The sequence below is a fragment of the Cynocephalus volans genome, chromosome 8, assembly GCF_027409185.1.
Source record: "Cynocephalus volans isolate mCynVol1 chromosome 8, mCynVol1.pri, whole genome shotgun sequence".
Taxonomy (NCBI): domain Eukaryota; kingdom Metazoa; phylum Chordata; class Mammalia; order Dermoptera; family Cynocephalidae; genus Cynocephalus; species Cynocephalus volans.
Window position 1 is genome coordinate 16,164,168 of NC_084467.1, and position 20,723 is coordinate 16,184,890.

At 37.4% G+C, this 20,723-nt stretch overlaps 1 protein-coding gene across 10 annotated transcripts in view; it reads right to left on the minus strand.

The window, feature by feature from the left end:
* Nucleotides 1-20,723, minus strand: part of EIF4G3 (eukaryotic translation initiation factor 4 gamma 3) — a 311,414-nt gene that overhangs the window by 29,549 nt on the left and 261,142 nt on the right. For all 10 annotated transcript variants that reach the window (XM_063105198.1, XM_063105197.1, XM_063105193.1 and 7 more), the window contains 6 exons: nt 14,346-14,440; nt 12,029-12,122; nt 10,915-11,032; nt 9,329-9,549; nt 7,430-7,548; nt 2,944-3,116 (listed from right to left, as the gene is read on the minus strand). In XM_063105198.1, the coding sequence (XP_062961268.1) occupies nt 2,944-3,116; nt 7,430-7,548; nt 9,329-9,549; nt 10,915-11,032; nt 12,029-12,122; nt 14,346-14,440 (820 nt within the window). The remainder of the gene's footprint in view (nt 1-2,943; nt 3,117-7,429; nt 7,549-9,328; nt 9,550-10,914; nt 11,033-12,028; nt 12,123-14,345; nt 14,441-20,723) is intronic.

Below are 20,723 nucleotides of genomic sequence, written 5' to 3' on the forward strand. Positions count from 1 at the left end.
TATTGTCAACTCTAAGTTCTACTATTTTGGTTTTTCCTTTATTACTTTCAAAGTCATTTTAATTCTGTGGCTGATGGTGGACTGCACTCAACTACCTTTACTAGACAGTTTTCAAAAAGTAGTTTTCTGAAATCACAATATAAAATGGCTGTATCAATATTGTTTGTAATGCATCTTCCTATACAATAATGCTTTTACTTACCTACCTAATTTGTATCATAAAGTATTAGACTCAAGTCCTGAAAATTCCAAGAGGTGTCTTTGTGGAGGTGTATTATATATACAGCAACTATTATGCTCACAGTTGATATAGCACCTTGTAAAGAAAATTCCAGAGGACCTAAACTTTACTTATAAAGCCAATTTGAAACTTCTGTCTACTAGTTTGTAGCAGGTCGTGTCATGCCCTAAAACAAACTGTAGGGAGTAATGGCAGATTAATAGCTGGCTCACCAAAGAACAGTACACCCATAGGTCTTCTGCTTTCTATGCTTCCCAGAGTCATCACTGGCTTGCGGAGCTAGGCAGAAACTGTTTCCCTGACTGCTGAGAAGTTGGCATCTAAGCAGTAGACAGCACCCAAAGAGGCTGATCTCAGATGCTCCTTCACAATACTATGGAAGGACAGAGATCTTTGCATGTTGGGATTAAAAAGACAAAAGACTCAGGGTGCTTCTGTGATTTCAATTAATTAGCCTCTCTGAACAATATAGAACTGAAGGGATTAGGAAATTCTGATCTACTTGCAAGAAGATTCTTGGTGGATAATGACATGGGGCTATCCCTTTGTTTCCATCTTAGAAAAAAAGCTGGGTGCTAAACTGTCAGGCCTCTCCATTTAGGAAGGAGTGGCGACTGGCTGGTTAGCTCAGCTGGTTAAGGTCAGAGGTTCAGATACCATATCTTTTACCGGCCAGCCACCAAAAAAAAAAAAAAAAGGAAGGAATAGTACAACTTGTATGGGTCTTAGTCTAAGGATGGCCTGGTTAGGTCTAACTAAGTATGAAAAGCTAGGCCTAAAGCCACTTCATGGCCTCCTACTGCAGATGGAAGCAGGGATAGAGAAAGAAGTAGTAGTTTCTAAGAAACAGAGGTTTTAGTCTCATTTTCTACCTAAATAAAAGGTTGTAGTTGTGGTAGATATTGCCAGTTGCAGCAGTAGCACTACCATCAATGAAAGTGTAGCCACCATATCCAGATATAATATTTTTTCTTAAGGAAATTCCACAAAGAGAAATGCAAATGTCTGAAATATCCTAGAAATCAAGCTAGTACCTCATGAGTTCAATTATAGCCAGTAATCCAGGGTTCAATTCCTGTACCAGCCAGCTGCCAAAACCAAAACAAAACAGAACAAAACAATTGTAGCCAGTAAAAGTAGACCATACTTCCTGGGGTCTTTCTAGGTATGAATCAACTTCTGAGTATAGTTTGAAGGGACAGAAAATGGTAAATAGTAATCTAGCATTCTCATTTCCAGAGTTTTCTGGGCAATATATCATAATATCTGGGTAAAAAGTAGATATTTATAAATTGTTGTAATAGTTACCCCAACTGTAGTTTCTAGGGGCTTTAAATTATAGTTTCAAGGCAGCTGGGAGCAGGCCTCAGTTTGATTGTGAGAGAACAGATACCTTTTTTGATCCATTTGTACCGGCTGGATACTGGAGAGAACCAGATTTCTCTTTTAAAACTAGAAAACCATCCTGGTCTTAACAACCAACAACCACAGCAAGTTTTGCTAAAGTTTCTTACTAAATTAAGTGGTTCAAACTGTTTTAACCTAGTCACTGAATTCAGAGCAATCTAGCTTGCTGCTGAAAGACAATGATCCTATGGGCAAGTATAAATTTTCCACTTCCTCAAGGACAATATCATCATTCCTTGAAAAGTCAAATGAGTTATTACTTCCTAAGTACATTCAACAGTGGCATTTAACATTTACACTATTGTTGACCATTACTGAAATAACTACAGAAAGATACATAGTGGCATTTCATCATATATGCATTTAATTTATAAGAATATGAGCTTGGCAAAAAATATTTACAAAGAGAAAAATAATTTAAATACTGCTAAAGCCTTACTGCCATTCAACTCAATGAGCATATGCCTGAGTGAGTATGAGATGGCAGACACGAATCCAATATCCAGACCTCAGGAGATCTTAGTTCCTGTTCACTTAGGGAGCGGGCATCTGTCAGTGCCGGGTGTGATTCCATGTTTACATTTGGTACAACACGGCTCTGAAAACAATTATTATTATTATTATTATTTTACCGTATGCAATTTTCACCTTAAACATTGATTTCAGAATCTAAGTCTGGGTAAGATTCTGTGGCTGTACCATAGAGAACTTGAGTCATGTACTTGCGATGACAGTATATCACAAATATACAAGAAACTGATCAAATGGGGACACAACACCAAAGATAGCCAGATCTCATCAAACCTGCCATTGACAAGAATCATAATGAAACTAATCCAGAATAGATTAAATCTTTAAGAACGTGGAGTTACATATCCTTTTATAGAGCTAGAGTGGATAAGCACTTCCTCACCAAAATAACCAGGGTTTAATGAAAGGATAAGCCTTTTCCAGAATTTTTCTTACAAAGACATGCAGGGGTTTACATGTAAATAGGCTGGTGCAGGCCTCACAGTTTCCCTGAGGCTAAGGGGTTCTGGTCACCTTACTTACATCATGATAAAGTCTAACAATAATATACAGAAAACCAGAAGATAATCTTTATGCCCTAGCACAACCTATAAAATGCCATTATATCAGCCAACATATTAGCAATATATTACATCATATCACCTGACAGTGGACATAAATTTCATCTATGGAAAAAGCTAAATACTCAAAAAGTTAAGTACCTTAAAAATTACCACCCCAAAACTTAGTAACTGAATAATACCACTCTTGAGAAGGATACTGACCCTTTGAAAAAGTCCTGTTTGCTGAGTTTTTCTGACTGTACTAGCTGATACAGTAACTGGCCCATGTGATCCCTGGTGATCTGGCTCCGTTCCAGGGTGGACTCCACTCCCACTCTCACAAAAACATGTAGCAGGCCCTGGGCACTCAGTTCTTCCACACACTGCATGGCTTCCTGTCCAAACAGAAAACAAAGGCTTGTTTACTCCAAAATCTGGATAGGATTATCACAGTGTTAAGATAACTTTAAAATTTTTTACTTATAACAAAGTCAATAGAAAGCTCCGCGAATAAGATAGTTTTTGTATTTAAGTTTTTGTATCTTTGTTTAACATAATATATAGCTGGGTAAAATGTGCGCAGATATGGGCAATATTAGTCATATTTTAAAAAAAGGTGTAAACAGAAAGGACATTGTTGGGGGGGAGGGGGGAGGGAGAAGGGAGGGAGGTTTTGGTGATGGGGAGCAATAATCAGCCACAATGTATATCGACAAAATAAAATTAAAAATAAAAATAAATAAACAAATAAATAAATAAATAAAAAGATTTACATCTCAAAGGGAAAAAAAAATAAATTAAAAAAAAAATTTTAAAAAGGTGTATCTTTATAAGGCTAACATGTTGAGGTTAACAGTTTTATAAAAGATCACTCAAAGGACAGAGTCAAAATGTATTTTTCTACACAATGTTTACCTATTTTATGATTAGTTAAAAAATGAAAATGGTATATTATAAAATAAAAATTAAGTGTCATGATTCAAAGGCCTTAACATGGCAACTGAGGTTACTCTGGTTGTGAATGAAAAAGGTCTTCCTTCACAGGAAAATTAAATTTAAGTGTATGGTTAGATTAAACACTACAATCCTTTTAGGAACTTCTTGTGGTATGGGGCTTGCTAACTGGTGCTTATTGTGGAGTGATCCAGCTAGGTTGGTATCTTTGGCCTGGAGGGTAAAAGCCTGGCAGCCAGTATTGCTGAATCACCAATATAGCAGTATACCTCCCTGCCCTCAACTACTACAACTTGTCTGGCATCCCTGAGTCCAAAATCCTTTGGTTTGACCTGTGGAGAAAGTAGCTTTTCTGAGAGGGAAGATGCACATGACAAGGGCAGCCACCTGACACATCGAGGCATCTCACCACTGCCACTTTTTTCCCCCTCAGCTATTTTATTTAATACCTCACCCACGTTAACTTTTTATCTAAAAAACCTCCAAACTTACAGAGAACTTAAATACTACAATGCACAACTATATCTTCACTTTGATTTAATCAATTGTTACTTTTCTTTTTCTCTAAATAGCCAAGAAATTTAATATTAATAATGTCAATAAAAATATTATCTGTTATACAGTACATATTCGAATTTCCACAATTGTCCCCACATGTCCAATATAGCTTTTTGTTGTTGGTGAGTCCAACTGAGAACCTGACATTACATGTCATGATGTCTCTTTAGATTCCTTTAATCTGTTTTTGAAACATTTGGGCCAGCTGTCATCTTTCTTATATGCACTTTTAACCAACCAATCCCCTCTGTTTCCAGCTATATCTATACCTCACACACATTTTTAGTTTACTATATAAATTACCACTTATCCTAATTTCCAACTTCCAGAATGTTGCTGCTGTCTATTCCCTGGGCTCTTCATTCTTGTGGGTTCTGGCCACATTTTAATACGTTAACATCATTATAATGCCTTTTCAGGAGGGAGAGAAAACGAATGCAAGTATTCAATCCTTAGTATTTAACCTGAATTGATTAAGTGTCTTAGGACTGAGTCACAGTGTCACAGTGTCATTCACTGTGTCTGCTGCATAAAGGGCCAACTAACTATATCATGATACTCCCAGTGTCACAGTAGTTCATAACTTTACCCTCTGCCCTGATTTTCTCATAGTTTGTTTCTTCTTGCCTTTGAACTCTGAGTTGAAATAATACTTCCTGTAGTCTTCTTGGACTCCCCCACCACTGGCTATCATATTACTTAACTGTACTTCTCTACACTGAAATATAATTTTTCTTTTGGTAGATATTGTTTACTTATTACCTATCTTTAGGGCCAGACTTGCCTATACAATCCCTCTAGAATGTAAACTTCATAAATGCAAACTATGTTGATCACTACATATACTGTGGTATATCCAGGTATTATCCCCTAAAATGTGGTTGGCACATTTTAGGTACCCAATAAATATATAACACAGAAGCTAAAAACACACATGGTGGAGTCAGATATATGTAGGTTTGAATCCTGGTATGAGGTTAGGAATGTAACTTAAATCTCTCAGGCTTGAGAGATCACAGGGTTACTGTGAGGATTGCATATATTAAAAACAAAACAAACAAAAAAACATTTGGCACATTGCAAGGCACAAAATAAGGGCTGAATAAATATTAATTTGTTTTATTGATAACAATAGCACCTACTGAGAAGATGTTAGAAATAAAACTCTTCCTTAGGATAAGCTCTGTAAGTCTTTAGCATGACACACTATAATACCCTAAAAGGTAATAAAATAAAGCACAATTTGTGCCCTGAAGCTAGAAGCCTAGCTTTGAATCCTGGGTATGCCACTTAATATTAGCAGTATGATGATGAGCAAGTTACTTTACATCTTTACACCTCAGTTTCCCTATCTGTAAAAATGGGTATTATAATAATACCAGCTCCAGTAGGGTATTTTGAGGATTACATGAACTAATACACATAAGATATGCAGAACAGCACCAAACACATAGTAAGCCCTTGATAAATGCCCAACATTGTTTCCTAGCTGTTACGGCCACTCTGCACGCATAGCTGCCTTATACACTGTATAATATGATTCTAAAGTTGTAACTGACTCTGCCCCTTCCAGATTGCAGGCCTGCTTGCGGGCTCAAGATTCTCCAAAGGGTCCTCTTGTCACACTTAGGTGTTACTATGGTCTTTTCCTCTCTATGCCTCCAGTTTATTATATGATCCTATTTTTCTCCTTTCAAAGTGTTTGTCATTCACTGACATTTGTACATCCTTCAAATTATGTCTAAAGCCATCTCCGCTGCTTTTATTACTGTCTCCGCTTTCCATCTTTCTTAGCCTTTCAATTTTCTTGTAAGTCTTTCATATTTCCTCACTTCCCCGCAAGAAAAAATGCTGTGATGCCAGTTTACGAGACTGCTCCTCATTTTCCAGGAAGCTAACTAATGACTCACAGTACATCAGGTATATTCTCTGGCTCTTCCCAGCTAACGTTCATTTATTTTGCTGCATTTCCAAGGGCTTCTGCAAAGCACTCCTCTCTACCACACTGGCCATCAAAAACTTCTTCCTATATCTTCTGAATTTTGGACAATTTCAGAGGCTTGAGGATTTTAGAAGGTTTGGCTATAGATAACAAAAGTGATTTTTGTGTACAGAAAGCGGATAATAACTAGATTATCAAGAAAACAAGTAATCTTGAAAAAATTTTTAATATAATGCAAAAGCAAAAGTAGTTAATATATCTGACAAATATTTTAACAGGAAGGCAATTTTACCAATAAGCTTTCCTGACCTCAGATCACTAAACTAGATCCTGTTGTGTGAAATCTCCTAAGATCCTATTGGTCTACTAGCATTTATCATAATTAAAATTTAACTAACTGTGGAGTTATCCGTTTATGATCTGTCTCTGCCACTAGACTGTAGGGCTCATGAAGTCAAGCAGCTTGTCTATCTTATTCACTACCATCCTAAAATGAAGATCAGGAGAAGGTAAGGGTTAAAGAAGGGCAAAATTGAAAGCCATGTTCTTGAAGTGTCTCACTTAGGCTGTCTAAGTGAGACACTTTAAGACATTTTGCTTATCTCTTTGTGCCTGTTTTCTTCTTCTTTTTTTTTAAAAAAAAGATGACCAGTAAGGGGATCTTAACGCTTGACTTGGTGTTGTCAGCACCACGCTCTCTCAAGTGAGCTAACCGGCCATCCCTATATAGGGATCCAAACCCGTGGCCTTGGTGTTATCAGCACCACACTCTCCCAAGTGAGCCACGGGCTGGCCCATGCCTCAGTTTCCCACTTAAGAAATAAAGAAAAAGTAACACTAGCCATATGAAGGTACTTCAAAAGGTCCATGGAAAAATAGAATTAAAAAATGAATCTTTCTGAGAACAGTGATAAAATGAATCATCATTTTGTGAAGACCATAATAGGTGTATATGTAGGGTACCAGGAATGCCTCATAATGATAATGTGTTGTTTTTTATTCATTAAGTATCACAGTCCCTTAGTGAGGATGGATTGGTACCCATTCTTTCTTTCCACCACTTTATCTTGTGAAACTACAGTATCAATTTAAAAGAAAGTAGTTGGCAAAAATGTATCAGAGTTAAGCAAAGTGAACTGTGTAGGACTTAGATCACCCAGTCTAAGTCTCACCAGTTCACAATGAAACGTCTCTGTCACAGGGCTTTGTGTTGTTGCTTTCTTTAAAAAAAAAAAAAAAAAAAAATTCATTTACCTTAAAATCATTAATGTGTAGAAATTCATCAATGATAGATCTGGATTTCCTCTCCATCTCTTCTTCTGATAATGCAGGCTTGTCAGAGGCTGACAGTGCTGCAATTTCTGATTTCACTACTAGTGAGGTAAACAAAAAATGAGACAGTAAAAATGACAAAAATTACCATTATAATGGTGGAACTATGGTTGACAATATTTATGCATTGTTACACTGTTTTTTAGTAAAGGCTTTTAATAGACGCAAGTTTGACAAAGCAAGACATCTAAAAGCAGAATACAGAAACCTTTTATTTTAGAAGAGATATGCACCAAATAACTTCATAATCTACAACAATTAAGAAGATTTAGGAACATGATATATTTTTATAATTAGAGCTTTTTTATTTCTTTCTGTATTTTGATGCCTCCCATTGCTTCGATGATGAAAGCATGTGAGTCCTTCACAATCCTGCACACAGCTTTAGCCACATTGGCTTTTGGCAGTTGCTTGAATTTAGTTCCTCCTCCTACAGCTTTGCTCAGGGTGCTCCTACTGTCTGGAATGCTCTTTCTCTCTGCTCCACACCTGTCCCTCCCTGCAAACATCTTTCATTCCTACTGGTCCTTCAGATGTGGGAAGCCTCTCCTGACATCCCCCCACCCTAACACTAGATAGTTCCTTTGTTAAGTACTCTCTTAGAACTAAATTCCTTTCCTTCATAGCATTTTTCTCAGTTTGTATCTTTTGTAGAATTACTTTACACAGATCTTTCTGACCCAGACAAACTGAAGGCCGAAAGGAGGGTTCAGGTGCCTAACTCTCACTGTGCATCTCATTAATGAACAAATGACCCAGACAATAACACACTTAAGGCAGCTGTGTTATATTATTCACTACACACAAGATATTTTCATGTTTTATTCTGTTATGCGCCAAAAGTAACTACCACAGATAAGAAAGCCACATGTCCCTACCACTATATGATCTGAAATCTACTGGAAGAAGACACTTCAATTTGCCTCTGAAATCTACTTAAAGAATACAGTTATGGAAACAATTTAAATAGTGAAACAAATCTGAAAGCTAAATAAACGCTATGAACAACCAGTATTACCTCATGATTAAGATTTAAATGATGCTAAAAACTGTCAAACTATTTTTCACTGACGTCATTACCATCATCATCAACATCATCATCATGACATCTAATATCTTTTGAAAACTTCATATTTATCAGGTAATATTCTAGGTGTATTAACATATATTAACATGTATTATATTTACATGTATTAACTTCTCATTTAATCTTCATAATAATGTAGGTACAACTTATCACTGTTTAACAGATGAGGAAAGTGAAACACAGATAAGTTAAATTCATAAGGAAATTTTTATTTTTATTTTATTTATTTATTTATTTTATTTTATTTTTTTCATAAGGAAATTTTTAGAGCATTATCTGAGCAGGTTCTCCAAGGAAGGTGGAGGCAACAAAGACAATCTGAAACCTTCTCTTTGGTTTGCCTTGTACTGGGGGGCTCAATAATGTGAAAAATGTCACACATTTAAGGGACTCTAAACAGCATATGAACTCTAACAGCAATGTATAGTGGGGTGTTAATTAGGGGACTTGTAAGAAATTCGCATTGCATAATGTACAGCAAGAGGGCCTCATCACCACAACATTTAACAGAGAAAGGGGAACATGTACAAATTGCCAAGCATAGACACACCTAGAGAGTGAGAACTATGTTATAAAACTACAAAGCTGCCATTTAACTTTTAAGATGCTGGTGTGGGTGCTGCTATTGTGTGTTGCTTCTGAAATCTTCCTAGGCACAAGGTCTCCTTTGCATTTTTCCTTCCAAATTTAAGGCCCAAATATTGGTCTCTATCTATTCAAACGAAGTCTCTCACCTGACTCCCTGATTTTGCTTCGCTCGGCTTCAGTGCTGTTCCTCTCCACATCCATGCCTCCTGTGAGCTGTTTCACAGTCTCTAGCATCTCTCTCCGTTGCTCTTCTTGGGATTGATTGTCCAACAGGTCTTTACTGCTGCTGCCTCTCAGGAAAGTGTTTGGACGAGCTGTCGCAGATGGAAGGGGCTTGTCATTCTTCTCCCTGCCCATGCTTCCACGACTTAGAAGACAAAAACAACACTTTTCAAAATAAAGACAACCCTATCTCCTAAAAAATTATAAAGTAACACTAAGATTTTCTAAAACTATGCAGAATAATTTTTCACAGGTAACTTTAGATGTGTGAGGCACCCATTATATTTCAAAATATAATTATTCATATAAATAAGTAAAACCAGAGTGAATTATAATGGAATATTTAAGATGTTTTAACTTTTTTCTTTAATGGGAAAAGAGATATTACTTAAAAATTTTAAATGTCAGTGGTAATTCCTTATTTTAAGCTTTAAAATCTTTTAAGAAAAAGATGACAGTGATGAAAGCATGAACTCAATGAATGAAAGGTAAATAAATACCATAAAATTCTATCTTAGAAATTATACAATGACACCTTCATTATTCAGAAACTTCAAATATATGGAAAATATCTGAGAACCAAGTAGAAATAGTCTTATACTTTATTCATTTTAACTGGGACTCTTCATATCTCCCTATTTAGTAGCTTAGATAATTCAAATCAACGGGGAAACAGTTCGTTGGCTCATGGCAGCTCAGAAGCAGCAAGTTAAAAGGGAGAGGACTCAGAGGGTGAACAATGGTCTAACCATTGTGAGAAAACATATACAAATACTTAAAAAGACGAGCCATCAGGAGAAATTTATGGCAGGGCAAAGAGCCACAAATACCTCAATAGCAAAACTGATGCTCAAGGACAATGAGTCATTATGAATAGTTGATTTGTGCTGTCTACTTTGTTTCAGAAACCAAGGAAATAAGTAACATAGTTTAGAAAGTCTACCTAATCAACTGATTACAATAATAAAAAAGTAAAACTACTTCAGCTCTGAAAATGCTTATGTCAAAAATTTTTATTCTCTCACTTTACTATAGGTCCTCATTCATTCTAAGTAAACCAGCCAACAGAATACTTGACTTATCAAAAGTGAAAGTAGGAACATAGCAGAATACAGAGACTAGTGAAAACTACAGGACAACCTCAAATTTAACTTGAAGAATAGTGTGACAGAAAAGTGTGCAGTGCGCTGTCATGTTCTTTAACTCATATGCTTGAGGGCACTAGGTTATTCTAGAACATTGTGGTGCATTAGCTAAAGAGCCTCCCCTGCTCTTTGGGGGTGAGCCTGGCTTTTTAAAGGAGCAAACTATTAGATATTTTCCAGATAACCTGACCTTTCCTTCAATCCCATCCCAAATCCACCATGGATTATCATCATAATCCGTGTGTGTGTGTGTGTGTGTGTGTGTGAGAGAGAGAGAGAGAGAGAGAGAGAGAGAGAGACACACACACACACACACACTGGCAAGCAGGACAGCTGCAAGTAAACATAAAAAGCTAGCTTCTCACCTAGTTAAAGTCCTTCGGGAATCAAACTCTAAAGGTGTGGATGATGCAGACCCTGAGGGTGCTGGAGGTTGCAGAGCAGAGAATCTGTTTAAACTGGAAGCACTTGATCGTAAGGCATCTTACAGGTGTTGAGGAATTAGAAAAAAATCCAAAAAAAAAGAAAAGAAAAAGAAAAAAATACAAATAACATGACTAAAATGCAGACACTCATTCACCTGCCTCACTGGGGTGGGGCCTGAGACAAGCATTTCTAAAAGTTCAGGTGATACCAATCTCCTGGTCCACCTACCATACTCTGAGAAGAAACGAGTGAGAGGGAATTTGTATGTAAAAAAAAATTTAGAAATCTTTGTTCACTATAACCATTTACTCCTTTAAAAATATAATTAAATTACCCTGGGTAGGGCACAGGGGTGGGACAGGTAAATAGGAGGAAGACGGAGGTAAGCAAAAGCAGAACAAAACACTGCACTTTAACAAAGCTAACCAATACAAATGCTGTGATCTCATTTATATAAAATTATATATGTGAGTTTAAGTGAATACTTAAAATTTTTAAAATGTCAAGAAAGGTTGAAGTTACTTAGGAGAAGGGACATATGGGAAGGAGGTTAACACAAGTTTTTCTTCTTTCCACTGGGCTTCTATAGCTACTAAGACATGTGTGTGATGGTCCAAACATTTTCACTCCTAGAGTCAAATCTCTCAAAATCTGATTTTTGATAATGATTTTGAAAAATGTTTCAATGCAGTTGTTTACTCTTTTACAATTCCCTGAAATTAAATGTTTCTGCATATTAAGACTCTCAGCAAAATGAGGTTCCCTTTTAATTTAGGGCCCCAGTAATTTCTCTCACTATACTGAATTTGTGAACAACAACATAATAACAGAGGAACCTAAAAGACTAAGATCTTAATAGCCTAACTGAACTGAAAAATTTTAAAAATATAAAATATCTAAGGATCCTTACTGAGAAGGAAACCCTTGATTTACGCTAATCAGAGAGGGCCAGCAATTTTTTCTAAAATCATTACTCAATGACTGTGAGAATGTGCTGTAAGGCCAATGCTAATCGACCACACCTAGGCTGGAGAAGGGACATTCCACACTTACCAGTCTCGCTTGCCTTTGCTCCACCACTGCTGCCTTTTCCCCAGCTGCCCAGCTGGGCTTTAGGTACCAACTGAATTTTCTCATCAATTGTGGGCTGTAACATAAGTGACCACAAGTTGATTATAGGAAATATTCTGAAAGAATAATTTTTCTTTTCCTTCTTTCTTTTTTTATGCAGTAGAACTAATTTTAGCAACAAAATTCTGTTTGGAATGGCAATTTAAGAAATATATATTGGGGCTGGCCAGTTAGCTCACTTGGGAAAGCTTGGTGCTAATAACACCAAGGTCAAGGGTTCAGATCCCTGTACCGGCCAGCCACCAAAACAAAACAAAAACAAAGACAAAAACTAGGACACCACCAAAAAACATAAATCGGAGGCTGTTCTCATTAAAGTGTGATCCCTGTGGCCCCTGAATCACTTCCATGGACTCCAGTTTCCGTAAAACACAGTTTGATGGCACTGGTCTGGAGAACGCATTCTCCTATTTAAGATGGTTTATTAATTTGCCAAATATAAGCAGTTTCTAATGACTGCTCTTATGTTATAATGCCCAGTAATTTAAAAAAGGAAACGAAATACTACAAAATTAACTCATTAATTTCTTTACATGATTGTCAGAAAACAGGTCAACAGACACAAAAATTTCATGTTAAGGTTAGAGATGGGGGTGGAAGATGAGTATTCAATAAAGAGGAATAAAAGAGAATGAAATGTTAGAGAACATAGGGAGATAAGGTGCCTGATATATCTCTCACATTTAACCCTCCAAGCACAACTTTAGTACAAGTGAAGAGAATTATACTGTAATGCATACTATCATAAAACACATATTACATAAAAGCTAGAAGGCAGCTCTTTGTAACAAAGGTATTTCTATATTCTGACAACTCTTAGTACACTGCCTCACTATGTAACATACAGTTACACAAATCTCTTCCAATTAACAATGAATATGTGTAATGGTTTTAAACTTTTTCTAGGATACTCATGTAGAGCATCTACAGTGTAACTCTCTCTGAATACAGAAAATTTATTAACAAACAATTTACGTATTTTTCTTTTTTGGCAGCTGGCTGGTACAGGGATCAAACCCTTGGACCTTGGTGTTAGCACCACGCTCTAACCAACTGAGCTAGCCAGCCAGTACTAATTTGTGTATTTTTCAAAATATTAAGGTGGTAATGTTGGAGGTTTGATACCAGCACTATTCTTTTTTATAGTGTCCATGTACAAAAACTGTAATATTTAAAAACACAAATGTTATTTTTTTGAAGTAATTCTCAAGGATGTTAGGGCTGATGTTGGAGGAATTCTTTAAACACAGGTTTTGGTTAAAATTTTCTCTTGCTGGAAATGGAGATGGATGGGAATCAAGTTGTACTGAGCAACAGAATTCCTGTTCTGAGACATAAACAACTAGAAGAATGTACTAGAATCTTGGAGAATAGGATCCTAGCTAATTACACCATCAAGAAAGATCCAGAGGGGGAATGTCTACCCTGAAGCAGAGCTTTGACAAAACCATGAAGATGCAAATGACATAGCCCATTTTAATTCCAATTTTCTCAAAGTCTTTTACTTTTTGTCAGATATCTTCTTTCATTTGACATTTTCACATTAGCTTATATTGTCTTTAGTATTCTGCTGGAAGGCTGCCAATTTGCACAACTATGGAAAATATATTACAAGTAAGGATCAAATTAGACTTGCAAATGATTTGCAAAACCCACTGGACCATAGAGGTTTCCACTTTTATCAAACTTAATTCTGTTTTCTCTACTTTCTCCAAAGTTCTTCATCCTATTTATAAAATGTGATCAACTTCTACTGCTGAAAACATCTGCTATGAGAAATTCTTTCCTCTTACTATCCATGGATTCTCAAAAGAGAAGAAAGTAGAATACATTAAACCTTTATTACAGAATGATTCGGTAGGTCCTCTGTGATTTCTTTCAGGCTTTGGATATGACAAATCATTAATTCCTTTCATGGTTACAATTGAACAGGTAACTGCTTCTTCCCCAGAACTAAGCATACGCTGTATAAAAACTTGCAATGACTGAGGAAGACTTCTGGTGTATCTTTGTTATCATATCACTTCCTTTCTAGTAAACTCTTGTAGAAATAAAAAGGACTAATGCCAAGACAAGTGTGTGGAATACACTGATCAATACTGACTTGTAAAAAAGTTTCTGCATTAAAAAACAACCATCCCATAAAATATGCAATACTGCTATTTTATATAAGCATGAAGTACTTTTGAGACTCATATTTTGGGACTGCTGTAAATTGTGTTTTAAATGTTACACTCACCTTTGTAATTTTCAGGAATTTTGAGGGGTCCAGTACTCGACTGTTCTTGGCCCCTTGTACAGTGTTCCACCCACCTTCGTCCACCCTCTGGACACCTGCAGGGAGAACAGAATGAGCTAGTCTCTCATCTGTCTTATGTCAGTTTGATACTCACCGTCAGCAATATTTTCAACAGAGCAATTCCAATCAAAACCAAGAAAAAAGACAAAAGAAGCTGTTAAAACACTGCTGACAGACTCTTTTAATACCCATAGCATGAAAATATCAAGCAGAACTCTGATTATTTTGCATCTCCCATGAAACATTGTTGACACAGAAGAAACCAACTGACCCAAAGGAATTCAGTGCTGGACAAGACAGGCCTAAATCTAATGTTTATTAAGGTAATGACTAGAACACTTTGGGAGAAGTCAGATAGACATTTTTTATTCTAAAGTTTATTTCACTTAATGGTATCAAGTATGCTTTCTTCTCCCAAATCTGATTCTTCGACATTTCAGCTACTTAGGTGGAAAACCTTGTCTCCTCATTCCCTCATACTTCACACGCAATTTGTCAACAAATCTTGTCAGTTCAACCTTCACAATATACGCAGAATCCAGCCCCTTCTAACTACTACCAACATTAGCAGTTTTGTTTAAGCCGCCGACATTGCTTTCCTGAATTACTATAAAAACCTCCTCATTGGCTTGTCTGCTTCCCCCCTTGTCTGTTTTCCTCATGGCAGTCAGTGTGATCCTAGTAAAATATGTCATATCCTATCATTTTTCTGTTCAAAAACACTTCTAATATCTTTCTATCTCACTTAGAAAAAGACAAGATTCCTTACAAATGGTGTACCAAGCTCTAAATAATTAATCTGGCTCCCTGCTACCTCTCAGTCCCCATCTTCTACCACTCTCCCCAAGGCCCAGTCTTGAGTTGAATGTCCCCTCAAAACTTGATCCACACTGTAACTGTTGACAGTGGGAAATCTATTATGTTAATGGAAGGTGGGGCCTTGAAGAGGTGATTAGATTGCAGGACCATGCCATAATGAATGGATTAAAAATGGTGGTCATGGGTGTGTTCTGAGGGCTTTAAAAAGAGAATGAATGAGGTTGGTCTCTGCTCTCTCTGTTCCACCATTTTTCTGCCATGTGAGACTCCTACATTACTGCAAAGCAACCACCACAGAAGACTCACCACATGTGTTCCCTAGTCTTCGGACTTCCTAGACTCTGAAACTGTAAGCAATAAATTTCATTTTCTTACAAAGTACCCAGTTCTGTGTATTTTATTACAAGCAACAGAAACAGACTAATATAGGAAATTGGTACCAAAGAAGTGCAGTGTTGCTTATAACAAATACATGAAAATGTGGAAGCAGCTTTGGAACTGGGTGTTAGGCAAAGGTTGGAGGACTTTGGAGGACTCAGAAGAAAAAAAGAAAACCAGGGAATTTGGAATGTTTTAGAGACTGGTTAAATGGTGGTGACCAGAATACTTATGGAAATATGGACTATAAAGACCACTCTAAGGAGGTCACAGATGTAAATGAGAAGGGACTTATTAGAAACTGGAGCAAAGATCAACTTTGCTATGGACTGGCAAGGAACTTGGCTATATTGTGTCCATGCCCTAAGGACTTTTTGGAAGTTGGAACTTAAGAGTTGTGAACCAGAATACTTGGCAGAAGAAATTTCTAAGTAGCAAAACATTAAGGAAGCTGCATGGCTACTTGTAACAGTATATGCTGAATTATGGCAGCAAAGGCACAATGTAAAGCCACAAATCAAAAGGGAAGCAGAGTGTAAAGATTCGGAAAATTTGCAGCCTGGCCATGTGGTAGAGAAGTAGAGAGCATTCCAGAAGAAAAATGCAATGGTGCTAAGAAGAGTAGTAGAAAAGAAAGGGATTATTAAGAGAAGGAGAAAAAGGCCCTGAAGGCACTGCAGAAGCCTCTGGGACCAACCCTTCCATTTCAGGCCCAAAGGCCCAGGGAGACAGAATGGTCTTCGGGAACAGGCCTGAGGTGCTCTCCGTGGGCTTGCTGCCCAGGGCCACCTTGGAATGCTGCTCCCCACACCAGCACTCCAACTGCTTTGGCTATTCTAGCTGTAGCTAAATTGGCCCCAGGCATGGCTGGACCTGCAGCTTTGAAAGATACAATGGAAGCCTTGGCAGTGTCCCCATAGTAATAGGTCTGCAGGCTAGCAGAATGCCAGAGATGTGAAGGCTTGGGAGCCTCCACCCAGATTCCAAACGATGTGTGGAAAAGTCTGGGGTCCCAGGAAGAGATCTACCACAGGGGCAGAGTCACCGCAGACAGCCTTCACTAGAGCAATGCCAAGCGGAAAGGTGGGGTCAGAGTTACAGCAGAGAAACCCCAACAGCACCATGTCTAGTGGAGCCAAGACAACGGGACTGCCAAGGAGACCCCAGAATGTGGAGCTACCAGAGTGGAACGCCAATCTGGGAGAGCTGAAGCATCACCTGAGACCAGGAAAGCCAAAGAAATGGAGCTGCCTAAAGACTTGGGGTCTCAACCCCTGCACCAGCCATGTGTAGGATGTAGAACATGGTATCAAGGTACATGATTTGCCAGCTTTAAGATTTACTGCCTGCCCTGCTGGGTTTCAGACTTGCTTGGGACCTATTACACCTTTCTTTTAGCTTATTTCTCCCTTTGGTAATGGAAATATGTACCCTATGCTTGCCTCACCATTGTATCTTGGCAGTATATAACTTCTTTTTGATTTCACACATGGGACTTTGAACTTTGGACTTTTGAGTTGAAATAAGACTTTAAGGATGAAATGAATGTATTTGTATGTGAAAAGGACATGAGTTTTGGGGGGCAGGGGTGGAATGTTTTTGGTTGAATGTCCCTCCAAACTTGATCCCTACTGTAACTGTTGAGGGTGGGAAATCAATTATGTTAACTGAAAGGTAGGGCCTTGAGGAGATGATTAGATTGTAGGACCATGCCGTAATGAATGGATTAAAAATGGTGGTCAGGGGCATGGTTCTGAGGGCTTTAAAAAGAAGAGTGAATGAGGAGGTTAGTCTCTGCTCTCTCTGCTCTGCAATTTTTTGCAATGTGATACTCTGCCATCACTGTCACCACTACTACGGCTCTCATCAGATATGTTCCCTGGACTGCGGACTTCCCAGCCTCATAAACTGTAAGCAATAAATTTCATTTTCTTTATAAAATACTCAGTTCCATATATTTTGTTATAAGCAACAGAAACAAACTAACACAGGCCCTTTGCTCCAGCCACCCTAGGCTCCTTGCTGTTCTTTGAAAATGCTGCTTCAGGACCTTTGTACTTATTATTCCCATGACCTAAAACCTTCTTTCCCCAGATATCCACATGATTTAACTCCTTAAGCTGCTTTAGATCTTTGCTCAAACTGTTAACATCAATTTTAATAGGTTCCCCAACTTCCCTACTGCAACCTCTGTTCACCAAGCCTTACACTCCTTTTCTTTAATTAGCATATTCATTATTACAAATTGTGATTTTTCTTTATGCCCCTTACCCAACCTATTATTATTGTGGTTTCTCTCTCTCTCCTCTCTCTCTCTCTTTTCTCTGTCTTTTCTTTCCTTCTTAGCACCTAGTTATGAGTGAGGACATGCGGTATTTCTTTTTCTGCTTATTTCACTTAACGTAATTTTCTCCAGGCTCATTCATGTTGCTGCAAATGGCAGAATTTCATTCTTTCTTATGGCTGAGTAGTATTCCATTGTGTATATATACACCACATTTTCCTCATCCAGTTGTCTGTAGATGGTTGGTTCCATATTTAGGTTGTTGTAAATGGAGCTGCAATGAACATGAGTGCAGGTATCCCTTCGAATGCTGATTTCCATTCCTTTGCATATATACCCAGTAGTGGAATTGCTGGATCATATGGGAGTACTTCTGTAGTTATATGAGAAACCTCCATACTGCTTTCCATAATGGCTGTACTAATTCATAGTCTCACCAACAGTGTAGAAGAGTTCCCCTTTCCCTGCATCCTTGCCACCAATTGCTATTCTTGGTCTTTTTAATAAAGGCCAGTCTAACTGGGGTGAGATGATATCTCAATGTGGTTTTGATTTGCATTTCCCTGACAATTAGTGATGTTGAGAATTTTTTCACATACCTGTTGGCCATTTGTATGTCTTCCTTTGAGAAATGTCTATGCATCTCCTTTGCCCATTTTTTAATTGGATTATCTGGTTTTTTTTACTGTACAGTTGTTTGAGTTTCTTATATATTCTGAATATTAATCCCTTGTCAGATATATAGTTTGCAAATTTTTCTCCCATTCCATAGGTTGTCTTTCCTCTGTTGCTTCCTTTGCTGTGCAGAAGCTTTTTAGGTTGATATAATCCTGTTTGTTTATTTTTTCTTTTGTTGCTTGTGCTTTGGGGGTCTTACTCATAAAGTCTTTGCCCAGTCCTACTTATTAGAGTGTTTTCCCTATATTTTCTTTTAGTAATTTTATGGCTTCAGGTCTTATATTTAAGTCCATTTTGAGCTGATTTTGGTATATGGTGAGAGGTACAGATCCAGTTTCATTCTTCTGCATATGGATGTCCAGTTTTCCCAGAACCAATTATTGAAGAGGCAGTCTTTTCCTCAATGTATGTTCTTGTTGACTTTGTCAAAGATCAGTTGGCTGTGAGTATGTGGGTTGATTCCTGGGTTTTCTATTCTGTTCCATTGATCCGAGGGTCTTTTTATGCCAGCACCATGTTCTTTTGGTTGTAATACCTTTGTAATATAATTTGAAGTTGATGCCCAAAACCAACACCCAAAAATCAGTAGCGTTCTTATACTTGATAACAAACTAGCAGAAAAAGAAATCAAGAAAGCAAGCCCATTTACAATAGCTGCCAAAAAAATAAAATTCCTAGGAATCAATTTAACCAAGGAGGTGAAAGATCTCTACAACGAGAACTACAAAACACTACTGAAAGAAATTAAAGAGGACACAAAAAGATGGAAAGATATTCCTTGTTCATGGATTGGAAGAATTAACATCGTGAAAATGTCTATTCTACCCAAAGCAATCTACAGATTCAAAACAATCCACATCAAAATACCAATGACATTCTTCACAGAAATAGAAAAAGCAATTGTAATATTCATATGGAACAACAAAAGACCCCAAATAGCCAATGCAATCCTGAACAAAAAAAATGAAGCTGGAAGCACAACACTTCCCTTGTTTATTTTTCTATAGAACAAGCTTATTTGACAAATTATACAAGTATATTTTACTTAAGTATTTACTTACTGTCTTCCCATCCACCCCCCAGTAAGATGTAAGCTGCATGAGGGAACAGACTTTATCTCTCCTGTTAAGTGACAGGCACTCAATAAATATTTGCTGAATGAATGAATGAAAGATCACCAAACTGTCTACCCAAAAGCTTTTCTGATCCTTACATACTCCTTGATTTTCTCTGGGCTATCTGATATTACTGATCATGAACAGACTTGCATCTTCCTTATTTCTATGACACTTATTTCCTAGTTCTTTCTCTCCACTTGCTCTTTCTCTGTCATTTTTCCAAGAGTTCCTTCTTCCTTTAGTCATCTGTGGACATCCTCTATGGATTAGGCTTTGATATCTTCTCCTTTTCTCTCTCAATCTAGTTCAATAATAAATAAAAGTCATTACCTGAAAGACACTGTGCTATACACTAGGGTGAGGGAAGTGATTAAGTGTAGCATCCTATGAAACTTTAAGTAAACTCCCTTCCCTGGAGGAATCATGTCTCCTATGAGCTCTACTGTGTCTGTGATAAAGAATAACTAATGTTATTGTGCCTTTACTATAAGCCAAATACTATGCTGAACAGTTTACATATATTACCTCATTTCATCCCCATGCAAATACGAGGTAGTTCCATTTTATAGATAAAGTGACTTGTGCAAGGTCATACAGCTGGGAAGCAGAACAGCTGAAATTAAAGCCAGTTAGGCTCCAGAGTCTATACTCTCAACTACTATACTGTATGACCCAGTCACTACCATAATCATCTCACTGCAAAGTGGATTACCGAGCATTTCCATTTGGATATCTCATGGTCATCTAAAAATAAACAGGCTCAAAAGAAAAATTATTATTTCCCTCTTAAAAAGGTTTCCTCGTCCACTATTCCTAAATTTAGTCAATGGACTATTTTCTCGAGCATATAATGCCTTCTATTTCACCTGTTATATTTTTTGCATCTTTTTCTTCCATTCTATTCTTATTGCTACAAAGTCTCTCCTCCTTACACACAGGATTTCAGCAACGGCAAAATTGCTGAGTTCAATGTACCCCTTTGGTTCATCATGCAAAGAAGAGACTAATGTTTATTACATACCTCAAGCATGACATTACTCC